The sequence below is a fragment of the Portunus trituberculatus genome, chromosome 38, assembly GCF_017591435.1.
Source record: "Portunus trituberculatus isolate SZX2019 chromosome 38, ASM1759143v1, whole genome shotgun sequence".
NCBI lineage: Eukaryota > Metazoa > Arthropoda > Malacostraca > Decapoda > Portunidae > Portunus > Portunus trituberculatus.
The window spans coordinates 33,139,043-33,159,726 of NC_059292.1; the positions used below are offsets into that span (position 1 = coordinate 33,139,043).

Sequence of the window (20,684 nt, forward strand, 5' to 3'; positions counted from 1 at the left end):
GCTGTCCGTCTGTATCTGGGTTATTTCTCATTCTTTCCACTCTGTCCCCTCCTATAAAAGCCTCCGCCCACGTTGTTTTCATCACGAGGTGGACTTTTGGCGGGTAGAGAGCTGAAATAACCCACCGTGTTCTTCATGGTCCATATTCTTAAACACTTTGCTTTCTCACCATCACTACTTTCCAAAGGTTTTAATTGAAAATACTCGTGTTTTTAAGGGTGTTTTTTTTTTTTATGGTTCTGGCAAGATTTTTAGTTTATTAAAAGGAGAAACTGTCTTGAAAATCCGGGCTAGTCGTCTCTGGGGACTTAATATGTTGTCATGGTGAGATAGCAAAGCGTTTATGAATACTGGCTCACATACTTTTCTGTTCCTCGTATCCCTCCATTCTCACCAAGACCGGCAGCTTTCATCACGGTGGTATTGCTGTGTTTTGTGTAGCATTGGTATAATGCTGACTGGTGCTGCAGACAGGGAGGTGTTAGTTACAGAAAGGAATAAAGGGATGACTAGCCGAACATTATCAGCACCTTAGATTACTTTACTTATAGACTTGCCATACCTTACAAGCCTAGCACGATCATACCTTACTATATCTTACAGGTGGGACTTATCTTGCTTTACCTTACCATACCTTACCTTACCTTATCTTACTTTTCCATCCCCTCCTTTTCCTTACCTTATCTTACCTTACCTTACCTTACCCTACCATACCTAACCTTATTGTATCTTGCTTCACCTTAACTTACCTTACCTTAATTTACCTAATCAATCAACCTTATCTTACCTTAATCTTTCTTGATCATGTCTTAACTTACCTAGCTGAACCGTTTTTTACTTTATTTGACCTACTCTAACTTAACATTAGCTAACCTTCCCTGACCAAAGTAAATTAAACCACACCAAGCCAAGCCCACCCATGCCATGCCAAGCCAAGCCAAGCCAAGCCAAGCCAAGCCAAGCCAAGCCAAGCCAAGCCAAGCATAAAAGACACGTGTAGCACAGTACCAGCAGTTTGTTATACTGAGAAAGAGGCATGTTTGAGCATTTCGTGGAGAGAGGCTGCCAGGAAGTGGACTGGGCAGCGGTGCATGGTGTAGGCGGCTCAGATAAGCAGTATCAGTAGCAGTAATGGGATGGTAGTGGCGGTAGTGGTGGTGGTGGTTGCGCTTCCCAGCATCTCGTGGGCGGAGTGGTAAAAGTGTGGTGTTCTCTATAGGTGGCCTTAATTCTGTCCCAAGTGAGGGATTATCTCCGCTTCACTCACGCAACTCTCCGTCTCAGTACTACACTACACGCCACACCACACCCATTGTCCTCGTGTACTCAGACATGCGAGGTTGCCATAACTTTTTATTCATTTTGTGTTTATGTATGCAAATAATCATAATTGACTTGGAGATGGTGATTTTTTTTTTTTTTTCGTTTGGTAGCTCTCTCTCTCTCTCTCTCTCTCTCTCTCTCTCTCTCTCTCTCTCTCTCTCTCTCTCTCTCTCTCTCTCTCTCTCTCTCTCTCTCCACACACTACACTCTTATACCAACATCGTGCATAACCGACGTCACTTCTCACCTCACTCTGCCGTGGGCCTTGGTAATATTTGGATCCTCGTGGCCTGATACCCTTCCTACACCTGGGGAAACAAATGTATCACGAAGATTGTGTGCGCGGCTTATAGTGGGGGAATGCTCGAAGGCCCCATGATTGTGTGAAGGTCGTGGCGGCATCAGCTGTGTCCCTCCCTGCACCTGTTCTATTGATACTCAAAACACACGAGGCATCTGCGCACCTGTACGACACACACACACACACACACACACACACACACACACACACACACACACACACACACACACACACACACACACACACACACACACACACACACACACTAATATGATTATAATTATTATTATTATTATTATTATTTTACGTTTCTCTCTCTCTCTCTCTCTCTCTCTCTCTCTCTCTCTCTCTCTCTCTCTCTCTCTCTCTCTCTCTCTCTCCATTGGAGGCAACAGTGCAATTATTGGAGCACCTATTTATTCGTCTAGACTTTAGTGAGTCTCATTAAGTAACTTTTTTCTCTTCCAAGAGCAAATTCTGGTCCTGTTCCTTCCTCCCCCTCCCCCCCAACACAAAAAGAGAGTCGATACCAAGGCTAAAATTAACCTACATAATGGTAATCGATACGCGAGTAGACGCCCTTTAATTAATGATGCTTCCGGACTCTGCTACCATCCACTTCACGTTCTCGTATTTGTGACACCTGAGCAGCGAGAGAGGGAGAGAGACGTGGTCTTTTGTACGTGTCTAAACCTTCCTGGCGGCTTATTATGGGGAACAAGGAAGACGGTCGAGATGAACACGTGACTCTGGTGAACTCTTTAAACCTCTCACAGTATTATACTCGTACCGCGGCCAGTCTTGTCTTCGTCAGTCTTTCTCTTGGGACGTTCATCTCATTTGGCGCGTGCCTGGCCAAAACTTCCAGACAGCAGTGGGCGGGAATGGGGACAAGGTTGCTGCTGGGATACGCGACCCTGACATGTGTTCCGCCTCTCCCCTCCCCCCCCATGTTCTCCTCCTCCCTCTCACCCTCCTTTCCCATCACCTTGCACGCATGAAGCTACTCACTCACTCACTGCTTATACAGCTCTCTCTCTCTCTCTCTCTCTCTCTCTCTCTCTCTCTCTCTCTGAAGTGGCAGATAAAGCAGTATAGGTGTGAAGCCTGTGAAGTGTAGAGGGTTTGTGCAGGGGCTGTTAAATCTCATTTCGGCAAACTCTGGAAATGTTGGGAAGATTTTTGTTTTTGTAAAGCCCTAGCGTGCATTGTCTTGACATTTTTTATGATTTTGAAAATGATCCAGGAAACATAATTGTGAAGACCTCTAAACACACAATAAAGTACTTCCGATTTTTCGTAGCAATAGGATATTTGGGATTTTCTTTTTCCAATTTCTACAAATGTTTTGAATCATTGAAGTACTGAGAAGTGTCTGTGTATACACAAATGAATCTATTTGTATCTTATATATATATATATATATATATATATATATATATATATATATATATATATATATATATATATATATATATATATATATATATATATATATATATATATATACATACATATATATACATATATATACATTTATATATTCTTTGATGATATTTATGTTATTTACACTACATATACAACAGAATATAACTTTTTAACGAAAAAAAAAATTACTTGACATCATGAAATAAAAGATAATTGTGAATGGTTATATTTTGGGATATATCAATTAATTCTCTCTCTCTCTCTCTCTCTCTCTCTCTCTCTCTCTCTCTCTCTCTCTCTCTCTCTCTCTCTCTCTCTCTCTCTCTCTCTCTCTCCAATTGACACACACACACACACACACACACATACATGCCCGGTAGCTCAGTGGTTAGAGCGCTGGCTTCACAAGCCAGAGGACCGGGGTTCAATTGCCCGGCCAGGTGGAGATATTTGGGTGTGTCTCCTTTCACGTGTAGCCCCTGTTCACCTAGCAGTGAGTAGCTACGGGATGTAAATCGAGGAGTTGTGACCTTGTTGTCCCGGTGTATGATGTGTGCCTGGTCTCAGGCCTATCCGAAGATCGGAAATAATGAGCTCTGAGCTTGTTCCATAGGGTAACGTCTGGCTGTCTCGTCAGAGACTGCAGCAGATCAGTGAAACACACACACACACACGCACACACACACACACACACACACACACACACACACACACACACACACACACACACACACACACACACACACACACAAGCCAAAGGACTGGGGTTCGATTCCCCGGCCGGATGGAGATATTGATATTTGGGTGTGTCTCCTTTCACGTGTAGCCCCTGTTCACCTAGCAGTGAGTAGGTACGGGATGTAAATCGAGGAGTTGTGACCTTGTTGTCCCGGTGTGTGGTGTGTGCCTGGTCTCAGGCCTATCCGAAGATCGGAAATAATGAGCTCTGAGCTCGTTCCGTAGGGTAACGTCTGGCTGTCTCCTCAAGAGACTGCAACAGATCAAACAGTGAAACACACATGTCTTTCTTGATAGTTACTATTGCTGTGCACCTTTTAAGGTTTTGGTTTTTAAATGTAAATTCTGCATTTGTATAAAGTAACACAAAAGACAAACATTCAGAAATTGGAGTATGCCTGTACTTATAGTTTTTAATACATGTGTAGTATAAACTATACATATTTAGTTTGTTTCTGTTTTAGTTACACTGAAATAACCATACCAGACCACAACAAAACCACAAACATCACATCAGGAAGTGTTGGTACCAAGCAAAACTGTCATCCAACTGAACTGAACCAGTACAACCCTTTGTCAATTAAATATCATGCAGTATCTTCCCTATTATGCTATTCTATTTTCTTTGGTGGTGTGTAATACTGTAGTCTCTCATACATCCTAAAGTTCCTTGTCTTTGCTACACCTTTGTATCTCCCACCTGTATCATCTTATTAGTGCACCATGCTGTATTGCCTTTGGTACAACATATTGTGCGCTCCATTGCAGGATTGATGGTGAGCCCATGTCAGTGGTGGGACCAAGGGCAGCGAAAGCATCATTCTCGTGCACGAAGATGAGGTACTCCGAGATGCCTAGAGACATATCCTGTGATAGCCTTGCTGCCCTCCGCATCAATGAGGTGAGAGAACCACTGCCATCCCTCCTGTCCCATCACTGCCCCTTACCCCCAGGTGTTGATGTTCAGAAGCAGTGCTTGTATTGCTAATCATTATGTAGTGTTTGATGTTCTAACTCAACAGCAGTATAAACACACACACACACACACACACACACACACACACACACACACACACACACACACACACACACACACACACACACACACACACACACTTTTTGGAACTGAGCTTAGTTTTACACACTGTCTGATTTACATTAAAATCATACATTTTACAATGAAAACATATTTGTTGTCATTGTCATTTCTGTGGCATGTGTAGAGCCTGACTTTTTTTTTCCTCATGATCCTCTCCCTTACTAATTGCAAACTATTCTTTTACCCATCATGAGCTGAAAAGCTCTCAAAAATCTTTCTTGAATATGATTGAAATGTTAAAACATAATTTAAGATTTCATCTGGTGCAGACTTCATGAAGTATTCAAAATAATAGTCTTTACAGGTGCTTTATTAAGATTCTTATGAGAGATCTCCTACCTGAATCATTGCCTTACATATTAGCAGTTATGTGAGAACAGTACAAACTCATGGAAGGTGTGACCATGTAGGTACAAGAAAGCAATGACTGAGTGGCAAATACATAACTTCATCAAGGGAGATCTCTGAAACTACATATTCTCATAGACAATTTGTGCAATTTTTAAATACACAATTTAATTACAGTATGCATTGCAAATATTTATTCCTACTTTCTTGTTATTTTCTAACAATACTTATCCTTATTTTTTTATAAATTCTTATACAGGCTTCATCTTTTTGTAAGAGGAAATGAAGGATGAATTCAGTTTTGTGAAACTGAAAACATTTCTTTTAATAGCATTACTAATATTTCTAAACGTGGGACAGCAAGACATTTTCACAGATATGCTGATTACACAGGTTTTACATGCTGAGCTCATACTGTTAACACACATCAACAAATAAACGTGTCAACTCTGCATCTTACAGTGGTTGCAAAAAAATATTTACATTGCTTTTATTAGTATTAAAACAGATAAACTTGACTGGTATGATTTTTTTTACTGGAAATATATTTATACATTTCATTGCCTTTATCATTTGGTCATGTTATAAAATCCTGTGGGAAGTATTTAAGCTGAATGATTTTATTTGAAGTCTCACTTACACATGTCTGGCATATTTTATCCTTACCTAGTGTGGCCATTGAAGAGCTTGGCAAGGCAGATGACAGGAACAGTTGAGTGAATCACACTGAATCCTAATGAGTGGTGTGTGGGAGCCTTTGTTATGTCAGCTGGGTACACACTGCTTGGTAGATGCATTCACTGGTTCAGTTGTATTATCCATTTGTATTAATGATAATCAGACACTTATCAGTTTATATGTTTGGAATGGGTAGTAATATAGTCTCCCCTATATTATAATGTATATGCGCAGGCCTTGATGTTGCAGTGTGTTGGCTCTGGGTGATCAGTGATTCTGAATGATATTGTAATTAATGTAATGCATTGCTAATGTCATTACTTTCATTCAGTTATTACATGACTTTATCCCAACCAACATATTTACATAAAGTAAATATTACAAAGATCACTTGTCTTACAACTGTGGATTAAGTGACCACTTTTTTGGAAAACTTTCCACACTTTACTATTGGTTCTAGATACATGTTTAATGAACTATGAACAAATACCAGATATCTGTGTTGAGTCACAACTCTTCCCATTTTTCCTATAGGTTCTTGTTATTGCTGGATTTCATCTCATACTTTTTTTTTTTTTTTTTCCATGTAATATATTGATGTGATTGTCATATCTGTGAAGTGTGGTTGCTTATTCTTCAGTATAGAGTCTGTTACAGTTGAAACAGGGATTATCTCATGCTTGAGAATCCTGTTTGTCCGGGGTGTAGTTATCCAAGGAACCCAGAGCCCTGTTTCCTCTTCATTATTGCATTGGGTGGCAGTGTCACCATTGCATGTGTGGGGTGGTCAATAACTTGGTTGAAGACCTATACATACATAATTACAGTCATAAACATTCCCTTCTCTTATTGGGTTGAAGTGCAGAACTTCCCAATGTTGTCAACTTCTGGCATATCATATGGATGATATGTATGTGAACAGTTGTGAGCTTTCTAATGGTTGAAGATGTATACCTATTTCCTCCACCAGAGCTCACAGCTCACTGGTGTGTGCTGGTCAGTAGTTAGTAACCAGTAGCCAGATCTCTTTCTCCAATTACTGTCTTCCAGCAAGGCGAGTAAAGACTTGACACGGGATGCATGTAAGCTTTTTTTTTGCAGCCATTGTACATTAAAACTGAATTGTAGAAAGTCACCCTAAATATATGTAATTCATGCATGTGTTATATAAAATTTCCTCCTCACAGTTTTATAGGTAGTGGACTACACTACAATCAACTCCATTCAAGACTTTGGTTGCGTCTAGGTATGGTGTCCAGTCAAAAACATTTTCAGAAACTTTTACCAAGATGAGTGTTAATGTTAAGCTTCATTTTCACATATTTTGTTGATCACTCGTTTATTTTATTTTCTTCTCTAAACAAGTCATGTGAGGCCTCAATTTGAAAGTCTCTCACGTTTGTGCACTGTTGCTCCAGTTTTTGCCTCGTTGGTTAAGAATGTTAATTGATCTGCATGAACCTTTGAGCTTTTTGTGTTCATCTGTGGATGGGACAGTTACCTGGGGTTAGATTTGGATTTTTTACATTTATATTCAAGCTATGTTGTATTCTCTATGGCACTTTTTGAATATATTCTGTTACAAAAGTTGGATGCTTAATGTTTATCTTGTGTTGATTCACTTCGCTATGCCTCTTCATATCCCTAGATATTTTCCTTGACAAATCATAAGCTTGTTTTGACATAAATGTCTGTGTGTCATTTTAGACATTTTATTCATATTTATACCAGTTTATATTATGTGACATTCCTTTAAATGACTATAGGAAAGCTAAGGCATACCTCTATGTAGATATCTGAAGTGATCAGTCCAAGTGAATATAAGTACTACAGATTAGTAACAGGAAAGGAGACTGGAAGATCAAATGCATTATGACCATATGTAGAATAAGATTGGTTGTCCTGTATTATTGATTTATGTGCATAACAAAAGTAATTCAGTGGAAACTTGTTTTATGGAAAGAAATACTATTGGAAGGTGAGGAGGACAAATGTCAAGGTGATGCTCAGCTGCCACACATTGAAAACCAACCCCTTTGTGGGGAAAATTTTTGTTGAATGAGTACATAGTTTATTTTCTGCTTAAATTTAAAACAGAAACAAAGGAACTATATACTATTTGTGAGAAAGTTAATAAAATTTTTCCTGGACTAGAAACAAGCAGTGATTATTGTAGTAATGATGCTGATGCAGCAAGACCATCACAACAGAAATAGTAAAAGTTTATAGGAAATCACTAGAATAAAGGTTGATATCACAAGACTACCCAGAACACTCTCTCTCTCTCTCTCTCTCTCTCTCTCTCTCTCTCTCTCTCTCTCTCTCTCTCTCTCTCTCTCTCTCTCTCTCTCTCTCTCTCTCTCTCTCTCTCTCTCTCTCTCTCTCTCTCTCTCTCTCTCTCTCTCTCTCTCTCTCTCTCTCTCTCTCTCTGTAAGAAGGAGAACAGCCAAGGGCAAAAAAAGCTATATTAGAAATAAAGGCCCACTGGAATTCCAGTCTCCATAAAAGATTTGAAAGAATTAGTCAAAAGAGGTGCTTTAATTCCCTGCAGGGGGGATACAAGGCATTCATGTGGTGCTTTTGTACTTCAGTGATGTTTATTATTGACTTAAGGTACTCAACTACATAGATCAAAGTTACAAAGACTCCCAAGATGTGACAGGCCTTTTTTCTCTGCTCTGATCTGGGTTACAGTCTCTGGTGAGCATCACTACTGTCTCATGCAGAATTTATCCCTCCTTTTAGAATGACATAACAGACATACATGGCAGTGTCCCCAATGTATTCAGGAATAGGAAAAAGACAGTTTGGTCAGTCATTTGGAAGAAATTATTCATTGTCATTATATGATGAATGCATTTGATTTAACTAATAACAAGAAAGTGTTTTTTGGTCACTTGTAAAGTGAATATTTATTGGTCTGATGAGTTTACATTACCACTTTCAGTATCTTCTCATGCTGCAAAATTGTCATGATGATAATGATGAAAGTTTCTTACTAAAGTATACATAATAGTGTTGTTTTTTTAGATAATACAACCAAGTTCTTATTTGATCAAATGAGGTTGTAATACTTTCAAAAAGACTTTTTCATAGAAATGCAGACTTAAGTAGAGGTATACCTAATGGATTCACTATGCTGTTTGACTTTGGTCTTTGCAATCACTCACCTGAACTATGATAAGTATGCCAGTAACACATTTCACTCTTGAATTTATCATAGTCTTTCAGATGTCAGTTAACATGTACAGGATAATCTTTTGTGACTTTGGGATCAGTATTCAAGTAATGGGTTCACTGAATGTAAAATGTACAAAGGCAGCTTCTATGATTTTGGCACAAATATCAACAATGAAAGCTGCATATTGCTGATGAAGCCCAGAATTCTACCACAAGGTTTCATTGGACTACACTCTACAAATTTTTCTCATCAATTTTTTTAGATCAGTGTATCTCCAAATACATTAATTTAAGATCAATAAATTTATCAGATCTTCACATTTGCCATAATTATTATTATTAAATCTTATGGATGTATTTGTCATGATGGCTTGCTGTCTTTCAGAGTGGAATGGACAGTGATGATGATGAGGAGCGCAGCAGTGGTTGTGGGGGTGGGAGGAGCATGGCCATGCCAATGTGTGCTCGTGGTACTTCTCCACCATCCTCTGTTTATCGAAAGGTAGTTCAAGAATCTTACTACGATACAAGTGACAGCATGAAGGCACTGACAAAAACAGCATATAGCTATGGGTAAGTGTGCGTGGATGTGATTGAAGAATCAATTAAAATATTTTACTATTATATGCTGAAAGCAATTGATGTGATTGGACTTAAAAGACATCTATAAGAGAAACAAGAATAATGGTTTTACTTTCATAGATCATACTTTTAATTAAAGGCTAATAACAATGATTAGATAATCTTATAACACTTTATTTAAAGATCAATACTTCAGAATTAATAGGATTATTTGTTAAAGAAATCTATAACAGTGGCAGTGGCAGGAAAGCTCTATGAGTATAAATTATTTCTGAGGCATTATTACTGTATATTAATGGTATCTAGTGCTTAGTTGCATTGAAACTGTACTTAAAATGCTTTCATGAGCATTAAAAGACAGATGGTAAATGGAAGAAAAAAAAGTATGATTTAAGCTTTATCTCATGGTATGATATTTAAAACTGAATAAAAGAAATACTTAGATTGGTATTATAAAACCTGAAACAGTTGGAAGGTTTTTCTTTTTTATTATGATATTCTTTATTTGTTTATTTGTTTTCAAATTTTGTAGAACATTACCAAGAATCCATAGCCACAAGTCAGCAAGTTTGCCAGCCAGAGGGAAGGATACAGAATCTCCCCCAGTTTTGGATGTGTTGCGTGTGCTGCCTGAAGATCTTGCAACCCAGATAACTCGCATGGACTTTCCAGTATTCAAGTACGTCCCCTGTGTTGAGTGGTGTGCCTAGGTCATGGATGTTTAACAAATCTGGGAAAAGTGACACCTTATGCATATAGCTTTAAGGGGCTTTAAAGTTAAAAATTGACAAATCAATTTTAGCTGTTCACTAAATAAGTTATTAGGAATTAGATATGCATTTACAAATGCAGCTCTGCATTATGCTTTTTCTGTTGCAGGTCAATCACACCTGAAGAACTCACTTCTTGTGGGTGGACCAAAAAAGACAAGCTGAAATCTGCTCCAAATGTTGTTGAGTTTACCCGTAGATTTAATCATGTAAGTGCACTGCTAATGTACCACAACACTTCACATGTGTAAAAACTCAGCTTGAAGTGATATCTAGTAAAACACAATGATTTCAAGTTTATTTAGACTATATTTTATTTTCTCTTCAGACTTAAATGTAGACTTGTTTATTATTGACATTTTTTTATACTATGGTAGAAAATTGATCAAGTTATAGTTATGTGTTACTTAATTCTCTCTCTCTCTCTCTCTCTCTCTCTCTCTCTCTCTCTCTCTCTCTCTCTCTCTCTCTCTCTCTCTCTCTCTCTCTCTCTCTCTCTTTGTTAGTGTGAGAACAAGTGGAAGGAAATTCAGCTTTTGTGTAGAACATTAAAATTTCATCTCCCATTTCAGGTGAGCTTTTGGGTAGTGCGAGAAATCTTGAATGCTGGAGGTGTGAAGCATCGAGCTGAGATGATGACACATTTTATCAAGGTTGCTAAAAAACTCAATGAACTTCACAACTTTCATTCCCAATTTGCCATTGTCAGTGCTCTTCAGTCTGCCCCAATTTATAGGTAATGTGAGACTGTTTTTATTTTATTTATTTATTTATTTATTTATTATTTTTTTTTTTTTATGAGTAGAAATCATAGGCAGTCCTTTAGACATTAGTGGCTTAGTTAATTAAAATCATCAAAGTAATGTAATTCACACACATTACAGTGATTTTTATAATAATTCTGTACACTTTTTTGTCTCTCTTTGCCTTAACAAAGTAGTATCACTGCAATTCACACAGTTTGTATGATTAATTAGAAGCATTCTTGTCGGTTTCTTCCAGTAGACTTTCTATATTTCTCAGCATTATATATTTCTTTGCAACTGACCAAATTTAAAGGATAATGTGCTCACGAAACTTGCAATATCAAATTTGCTTATTTTCCACTAGGTTAACAAAGACTTGGGCTGCTCTGTCTCGCAAAGACCGCCAGCACTTTGAGCGTATGACTGAACTGTTCAGTGACAAGAACAACTGGGAACAGCTACGTATCCATGTATCCAGCCTCAAGCTACCCATGATTCCTTACCTTGGTAAGAAAGTGATTGCATAATGACAGTGTTATATAAAATATATCATTCACTTAGAAAAGAGACTTACTAATACAGTGTTTGCATAACTCTCTACAGGTTTATTCCTCACTGACCTTGTGTACATTGATATGGCTCATCCTCATTTTGGGGGCCTGGAGTCTGAGCAGCGGCAGTTGAAAATGAACAACATATTAAGGATGTTGGCAGACTACCAGAGATCAGATTATTCTGCACTTCCACACCTTCAGCATGTGCAAGCATATCTTGCTTCTGTCAGATATATTGAGGAACTTCAGAAGTTTGTGGAAGATGATCACTACAAGTATGTTGGCTATGCATGTATCTACATTAATATGAACATTTATGTGTACTTGTAAAGTGAAAGTCTTTATGTTATGTTCATTAAAATTTCAACCATCAGTTTTTAACAAAATCACTCATATTTTCAAAAGATGCTACATGTAAACATGTAATTATATATTCAGGATTTATTCATACATTAAAAAATGTTAATCAAATTGGTAAAGCTTATTGTTTCTCTAGAGTCTAGAGGTATGCATGGCCTATAGTAAAGTCATCAAAGCTCACCCATGTTAATAGCATTGCAAATTATCTGTTCATTTCTACTTTGTGCCTAGGCAAGTTGAATATATACTCTCATTCTAGTTTCTTATTTCATGATTTCAAGGTATAAAGATGATTAAATTTATTAAGTACCTTATGTGGATTACTGAAATAGCTTATTTATTTTCTCCCAGGTTATCCTTACAGTTAGAACCCAATACTCCAAGCAGTAGCAATAGTGCAAGTAAGGATAGTGTTTCTGATGCTGCTGGAGGGATTAGTTCTCTCAATGTGTCCCCATCTTCTCGCTTGGGTGTGGGCCGACCACCAGCGCCTCCTCCAACACACTCCTGCCCAGCACATGGTTCTCAGACCAAGTTTGTCCCAACACACCGGAAGGCACGAAGTCTAGGAACTAAGTGAGTTGAATTTTAACATTTTATCTTCCTGGTCCTTTATATATATATATATATATATATATACATAGTCAATTTTTTTTATGGTTGCCTCACTGCAGTGTTTGAATTTTTGAAAAATATTTTAATCTAAAATTTGTGTTGATTACTGGTGCACCCTTCACAATATTTTTGTTATTTGTGGAGCTTTTAAGCTATACATACACTTTTATTATTGAATATTTTCATCAATATAATCATATTTTACTTACTGTCTAATTCCTTCATTAAACAATGATATGGCTGCCAGTGTGGTGTCTCACTTATTTTGTTTGTTTAGTGTAAGGATTGATTTTTGTTATGTGCGCTTCCCTGTTCATGTATTGCGAGTGAGCATTCCCCTTTTTGCCATTCTAGCATACAGTATAGTCAAACAGGCTTGGTATTACAAATGGCAAGTGCCCAATTATGATTTAGAGGGGCAAATGGGCAGAATTGGTTGTCATCCAATTATTCATCTTCATGGTAATTCTTTTACCAAAACTTGTAGCTGGGAAAGCAGTCAGTGTAACACTAAACAAACCACTTTGAAATAAATTCAGGCACCAGTTTGCCCACATTTGCTAAGATTAATTATTCCTATCACAATACCCTGCCACTCATGCTGCAAACTCCCCTCATCCCAAACATTGCTGCCATGCTAGATTTCGGAGTATGAGTCTCCCACGCAATCTCCACCGCTCCGAGCCCCAAACTCAGGGGGTTGACCGCTTCGGGTGAGTCATGCACTAGTGCTTAACTTGAGTTTATTTATTTATTTATTTTACTTTACTGTTTATTTTATGTTTTGTAACATTTTTAAGGTTGATGCTACTGATCCCATCCCCATCTTTCCCCTTTACCAGCATCCTTGTTACAATGTTGATTTACACTTTCATTTGAGTATTCATGGGACTCATTCAACATCCAAATGAATCACTCTTTTGAATTGGGCACCGGCACCACCTTTGCTTGGATTAGTTATGGATGTGAATGTGAATGCGGAATTTTCTTGTGATGATTTATTGCACTGGCTTTTACACCCTGCTTTTGTGGACCTTGTATCATGATGGCATCTAAGTGTTGTTTCCTCACCTGGGATGCAAGACCCTCCCAAGGATGGAAGCCTTGGTGTGAGTCATTTGAGACCTGTAGACAGAAATGTGACTTTTTATGTACATTTTCTTGAGATTTTTTCATCATCTGTTGTACCATCAAACCATACAAAGTTTGTTCTTTTGTTATATTTTGTTTTCTTGTGCATTGTTTCTTTGGTTATTTTTGTTTTTACTATTATTATTTGATGCATACTTCCAAACTTTTATTTACTTCTATAACCTTGTTTAGCAATCTTTTTTAATTTTTACTCTCTCTCTCTCTCTCTCTCTCTCTCTCTCTCTCTCTCTCTCTCTCTCTCTCTCTCTCTCTCTCTCTCTCTCTCTCTTAATTGCAGTAGTTTCATAGTTTTTTTTTTTCTGTTAAAAAATCAAACAGTTCATGTATTTATTTTTATAAATAGACTGTGTGACACACACACACACACACACAGCGTAGTGTAGTGGTTAGCACGCTTGACTCACAATCGAGAGGGCCGGGTTCGAGTCCCGGCGCGGCGAGGCAAATGGGCAAGCCTCTTAATGTGTGGCCCCTGTTCACCTAGCAGTAAATAGGTATGGGATGTAACTCAAGGGGTTGTGGCCTCACTTTCCCGGTGTGGAGTGTGTTGTGGTCTCAGTCCTACCCAAAGATCGGTCTATGAGCTCTGAGCTCGCTCCGTAATGGGAAAGACTGGCTGGGTGACCAGCAGGAGACCGTGGTGAATTACACACACACACACACACACACACACACACACACACACACACACACACACACACACACACACACACACACACACACACACACACACACACACACACACACACACACAGACATGGTGGAGAAGTGGAATGCATTGAATAATAAAGTTGTTACAGTACATAATGTGCATAACTTTTAAGGAAAAATTGGATAAATGGAGATATGGAGACAGGACACTATGAGCCCTGCTCGAACCCTGTACAATACAATTAGGTAAATACACACGCACACACACACACACCGCGTACTGTAGTGGTTAGCACGCTCGACTCACAATCGAGAGGGCTGGGTTCGAGTCCCGGTGCGGCGAGGCAAATGGGCAAGCCTCTTAATGTGTGGCCCCTGTTCACCTAGCAGTAAATAGGTACAGGATGTAACTCGAGGGGTTGTGGCCTCGCTTTCCCAGTGTGTGGAGTGTGTTGTGGTCTCAGTCCTACCCAAAGATCGGTCTATGAGCTCTGAGCTCGCTCCGTAATGGGAAAGACTGGCTGGGTGACCAGCAGGCGACCGAGGTGAGGTGAATTACACACACACACACACACACACCTTAGAGAAGAATATGACATTAGAAGCACAAGATCGCATAGTAAGAAAATGAGGAAGGGAAGATGTCTGAGAGATGTTAAAAAGTTTAGTTTCCCACAAAGATGTGTTGAGACTTGGAACAGTTTGAGTGAGGCAGTGGTGTCAGTAAAGAGTGTACATAGTTTTAAAGAAAAATTGGATAAGTGTAGATGTGGAGACGGGGCCACACGAGCATAAAGCCCAGGCCCTGTAAAACTACAACTAGGTAAATACACACACACACACACACACACACACAGGATGTGTTGTCACCAGATAAGATTACAGTATAATGAATCTGCCAGTATTGGAACAAAGAAGAGAAAAAGAAGATTTAATAATAATTTATAAATAGTGGAATAGAATGAAAAAATGGATAGTGGGAAATTGCTAGTAAGAGAAGTAGGAAATACCAGGTACATGCAAGAACAGACAAAAAAATAAAGAAAGAAAAGGAAGATGTTTGAGCAACATAAACATAGGTTCCCACAGAGAAATATAGAAGTTTGAAACAAGCTAAGTGAGGATGTGATATTGGCAAGGAGTGTGCACAATTTAAGGAAATACTGAAGAAGTGTAGAAATTGTGATGGGACCACATGAGCATGCATAGCTCAGGGTTTGTAAAGTGCAGCTAGATTAATACAGATCTTTTATTAGTAGCTTATGTATTCGGTAAAAAGAATAGTAAGTTTAGGAAAATTAATTTGTAAAGTATATAAACCAGTTTGGTTTACATTTCTCTTCTTTCTTCTAATCTTTTCATTTTAAAATTTAATTTCAGAACCTCATATTATTTGTTATGGGTAACAAAGTGTAAAATATGCTGGAATATCAATTGTTTTATTGTGTTATTAATTCTTGCTGCACTTTTCTTTTTTTAGTTTGTTTGGAAAAATATATTGTGTTATTGCTGATGACCATACATATCAACATAATGTAGTCTCCTTAGTTGTGTCAGTTTGATAAATTTTTAAATTTAATATGTTCATTGAAAATTATTTATTATCCATCTGCAAAATTACAGCATTCAATAATTTTTGTTTGTTTATTTATCTTGTTTTATACTACTGTTAAAATTTGTTTATTTATGTTTATTTAGTTAGTTTATTTTTCATTTTTAAAGATTATTATTTCATGTGAATTTCTTCTATTGGTTTGTTTTTAATAAATAAAGAACAAAGGAGGTAAGTAGTACTTGTTCATGTTGGAAAGTATCCAGTGTTAAATAATGTTAACTGAAAGATTCTTAATTTTTAAATGTCATAATGCACAGTATTTTCAAGTCAAACTTGTGTAAACATTCCTTCTCAAGAATATTTGGTCTTCATTGTGGCAAAACATTTTATTTTTTATTTTTTTTAAGAAGTAATAGAGTATTATGAAATTTCAGAAATATGTCATTTTTAGTATTTTGTGTGTAGTAGTATAAACATTTTGTATAATGTGCACTTGCTGAACATAATAATTGTATTTTGTTGTACAATTATATATTTTGTGTGTGTGTGTGTGTGTGTGTGTGTGTGTGTGTGTGTGTGTGTGTGTGTGTGTGTGTGTGTGTGTGTGTGTGTGTACATATTTACCTCAAGTATATTTTTAAAATATCTCATAGCAAATAATAATATTGAAATGTGAGAGATTTTTTACACATTTATATGTGGCAATATAACATAGTTATTGGCATACTCTGCTCACTACTGAGAGGTTTAAAATTCTATTTCATAATGAGATCTATAATTTGGACAGATTCCTTTATGTAGTAAAATGTTGAGATTACTTATGGATTCAAGTCAGGGAGCTATTAATATGCAGTCATGTTCCTTAGTGTGTGTGTAGATAGTTTTAAATAGTTGGATTGTTGGGTGGGTTGATTTTACTGCATACACTTTCTACAAAAATTTGAAAATTGTAATGCCAGCATCTCACTAATAGTAAATGCACAGGCAGCAAAATTAAACACAAAAAATGCTTAAATTGTGTTTGCTTTCTTGAGAGGAACTAATGTCAAGCTAACTGGTAGTGAAACTTGTTATATCCATTACATTGTTAATGTAGTTGCTTGTTCATGTTGTCCTATGCCATTAGCTATCCATTAATTTTATGTTTAGTATCATCACTGTTGGTATCATATTACTGAAAAACTGATCCCATATTTACATGAATAAGTTCTAGTCACTTGATGGCAATTTTCTGAGTAATATTACCTAAAAACTATTACCTAAAAGTGAAAATATATTTGAGTTACAGGGACTTTTTTTCTTTTAGTTGTTGTTTTGTCAGTCATAATTAGTGTGTATATGTGTGTTTGCTTTCAAAAATTTTCTGCATCTATATTCCCATGGAATCTGACATAATTGACTTAAGGCATTTAAACTGATGTAATGCCATATCTTCTATGCTTGCAGGCAAGTGGTATTAAGCTATTACCCATTAACTTGTTTATTGTGCTGCTCTAACCATACTCATCTCTTCCACAGTCATCCAGGTCAAAGTTTACAAATACTCTGTGACAGACGGACATCATGCAGCGGTATTCACATGTATCTGAGCCAGATGTAGGAAATAACACTTGTTTTAATAACAAACACTTCAAGCTGGATATACTGAATTGTGTGAAAAGAAAACTTGGTCTTGAAATATTTAACGGGGAAAAATTTTTTTTTATTTTAATCCAGATATTCACCATGATACTGTTAATGTTTAGTGATGATGAATAAGACATATAACAAAAATAAAGGAAGTGTTAAAGGCAAGGAAGAAAAAATTAATTAAAGTGACCCTAAGTATTTTCACAAGCCCATCATGTTATTATACATATACTGTGATTTCTTTCATTTGCATGGTAGCCTGTGCGTTAAAAATAGAATGAATAAATATTGATATTTTGTGGTTCCAGTAGTAGTTACATTAGTATTCTTGTACAATAGAATGGATTTTCTACAAAACTGCTACGTATTTGACTGAATTTAAGTATGAAATCTTACTTGAAATTGTGACTGTGTTGACAAAAAAAATTTTCATATACGTATGGTAAAATTTTCATATACGTATGGTGTATAAGTTTATATACACGAGTTACATTGCAAGAAGTTTATGAGAGAATTCTGTATATCCAGCAACAAGTTGAAAGTCTGCACACTCTGCTGTCACCACGTTTCCAAACACACACTCACTCACGCTTTATTCACAGTATTTCCACATTTTCCTTGTGTTTTGTCTTGTCATAATGTTAACATAAGTTTAAGTTGCTTGTAAAAACTGTAATGCACCAAATAATTTTGTGCTTTCAGTGTACTCAATATGTGTATATGTGTGTGTGTGTGTATGTGTGTGTGTGTGTGTGTATATATATATATATATATATATATATATATATATATATATATATATATATATATATATATATATATATATATATATACGAGTACTGGAGGGTATGTGTGATATGTCCTGTGATAAGTCCCATAACACATAAACAGAGAGTGGAAATGACGAGGCAAAGTTCAAATTTTTCCACCATTACCTTTCCACTGTTGTTTGCTCGCTAGAGAGAACCAGCCAGTGTGTTTGCCATGAAAGTAAGATATGTTGTGGTCTGCTAATGGTTTTGATGCTACACATGAATGTCAGCATTAGTCACTGCGCCACCTATTTTCATACAAAACTAACGTAACTTGTCCATGAATCCATCATTATTATGCCTGGCTGTCAAATGGTTGAGGATAAAACATGTCTAGTCTCAACACATAAGGAATTGTGTGGGTAACGCATAAGCCCTCCATAAAAAGCCCTTGGAGGGTAGCGTGCCAACCAGGGTAGGGCATTACTACTAGGCTATAGTAAAACTAAATTGTACTGGCCCAAAGGGTGAGGCTGATAATCCGTGCCATGTTGCTATATCTTTCATCAGTTCAAGGAAACCGGAATAACAGTTCTCTATTCAATTTAATGCATGATTTTGCTTAAAAAGAAATAATAATAATGTGGGTAGGGACACGAGAGATAGAAGATCTCTGCAGGTGATTATGTCATAAGTAAATAAATGCAGTAAAGATGTTGATTATAAAAGTGAAAATGAGACTGGTAATTTACATAATATTTATTGTTATGTCCTCTTGAGATACCCAGTCTAAAATAGTGAGTGGTGAAAAGAAACATAAGATGAGACAGCATTTTATTTCAGTTGTTGCCCCAAGCTCCACTTATTTATTGAACATCATTGGATGTAGAGACTTTTTTTTTTTTTTTTTGGCTGTACAACACATAGTATTTACTTCCATTGTGGCGACCAGAAAGTAAGTCAATTTGCACATGCGTGCCTGCCTGGTGACCTGACTCCCGCCATTAGACACACTGAGCCGGCTTAACATTCCTTCACTTACAATACTCCATGCTGAGAAACTGCATTGATCGAGGGCAGTGTGAGATCTGCCATCATAGCAGATACAATTTTACAATTTTACATTACTAGTAAAACTCTCTCTCTCTCTCTCTCTCTCTCTCTCTCTCTCTCTCTCTCTCTCTCTCTCTCTCTCTCTCTCTCTCTCTCTCTCTCTCTCTCTCTCTCTCTCTCTCTCTCTCTCTCTCTCTCTCTCTCTCTCTCTCTCTCTCTCTCTCTCTCTCTCTCTCTCTATATATATATATATATATATATATATATATATATATATATATTATGCAATGTTAAAAAGAATATATCAAAACAACAGCTATCCAACTACTTCCTGTAATAGCTAATGAAAAATATCCTTGGCTACTTTCTACTTTATTGCTACAAGATTAAAGTATGCTTGTGCTCTCTTGAGCCTCAACATACTGATGTATGTAATGCTGCCTCTTTCAAAGCAAACACTTTATGCACCATAGTTTTTCTATCTATAAGCAAATGTACTTTTGTTTTAGTCATCACCAGACCCTTCATGTCTCCCACTCTGCACCTTTTTCACCATCTACATGTATTGTTATCACTTCCACCTTAGGCCCAGACTGCAAAACTCTTCTCCAGGTGCACATCATTCTTCAACCTCTGTGGTGATATAATTTATTGAATTTTTTGGCGGGAGTCCGAATGTACGAGGTCCAAGGAGTTCAAGGTCCAGTGACCCACTATATATATATATATATATATATATATATATATATATATATATATATATATATATATATATATATATATATATATATATATATATATATATATATGAGACTCAATACACGAATTTAATTCATTCTAAATGGCTGTTCAGGTATTAAAAACTTCAAATATTGGTACCTATAAATCAGGTAATTCATTCTAATCTTAGCAAAACCTAGTTTATAAAAAATTTCAGTGTATTTATTTATTTATTTATTTATTTATTTTTTTTTACAATTTTGATTTGCACATACTGTAAGTGAAAGCTGGCGATGGGTAACTTAGAAGAGGAGGGGAGAAAGGTGGGGAGGAGGAGGGAGGTCGCTGGAGGATGAGTCACCATCCATGAAAACGTCTGTTGTAACTTTTCTCCTGGTGTGATTCCTGTAAATCCACTAATGGAGTGCTGTGGCTCACTAACACTTGCAC

The 20,684-nt window shown here is 37.0% G+C and overlaps 1 protein-coding gene across 9 annotated transcripts in view; it reads left to right on the forward strand.

The window, feature by feature from the left end:
• Nucleotides 1–20,684, forward strand: part of LOC123514763 (ras-specific guanine nucleotide-releasing factor RalGPS1-like) — a 101,742-nt gene that overhangs the window by 76,150 nt on the left and 4,908 nt on the right. For 4 of the 9 annotated variants that reach the window (XM_045272876.1, XM_045272877.1, XM_045272878.1 and 1 more), the window contains 10 exons: nucleotides 4,559–4,691; nucleotides 9,481–9,668; nucleotides 10,210–10,356; nucleotides 10,557–10,656; nucleotides 11,020–11,183; nucleotides 11,558–11,700; nucleotides 11,797–12,022; nucleotides 12,459–12,683; nucleotides 13,364–13,435; nucleotides 17,599–17,676. In XM_045272876.1, the coding sequence (XP_045128811.1) occupies nucleotides 4,559–4,691; nucleotides 9,481–9,668; nucleotides 10,210–10,356; nucleotides 10,557–10,656; nucleotides 11,020–11,183; nucleotides 11,558–11,700; nucleotides 11,797–12,022; nucleotides 12,459–12,683; nucleotides 13,364–13,435; nucleotides 17,599–17,676 (1,476 nt within the window). Of the gene's footprint in view, nucleotides 1–4,557; nucleotides 4,692–7,102; nucleotides 7,162–9,480; nucleotides 9,669–10,209; nucleotides 10,357–10,556; nucleotides 10,657–11,019; nucleotides 11,184–11,557; nucleotides 11,701–11,796; nucleotides 12,023–12,458; nucleotides 12,684–13,363; nucleotides 13,436–17,598; nucleotides 17,677–20,684 lie in introns of those variants that run through there. The other 5 variants (XM_045272881.1, XM_045272882.1, XM_045272884.1 and 2 more) reach the window with 4 other exon arrangements.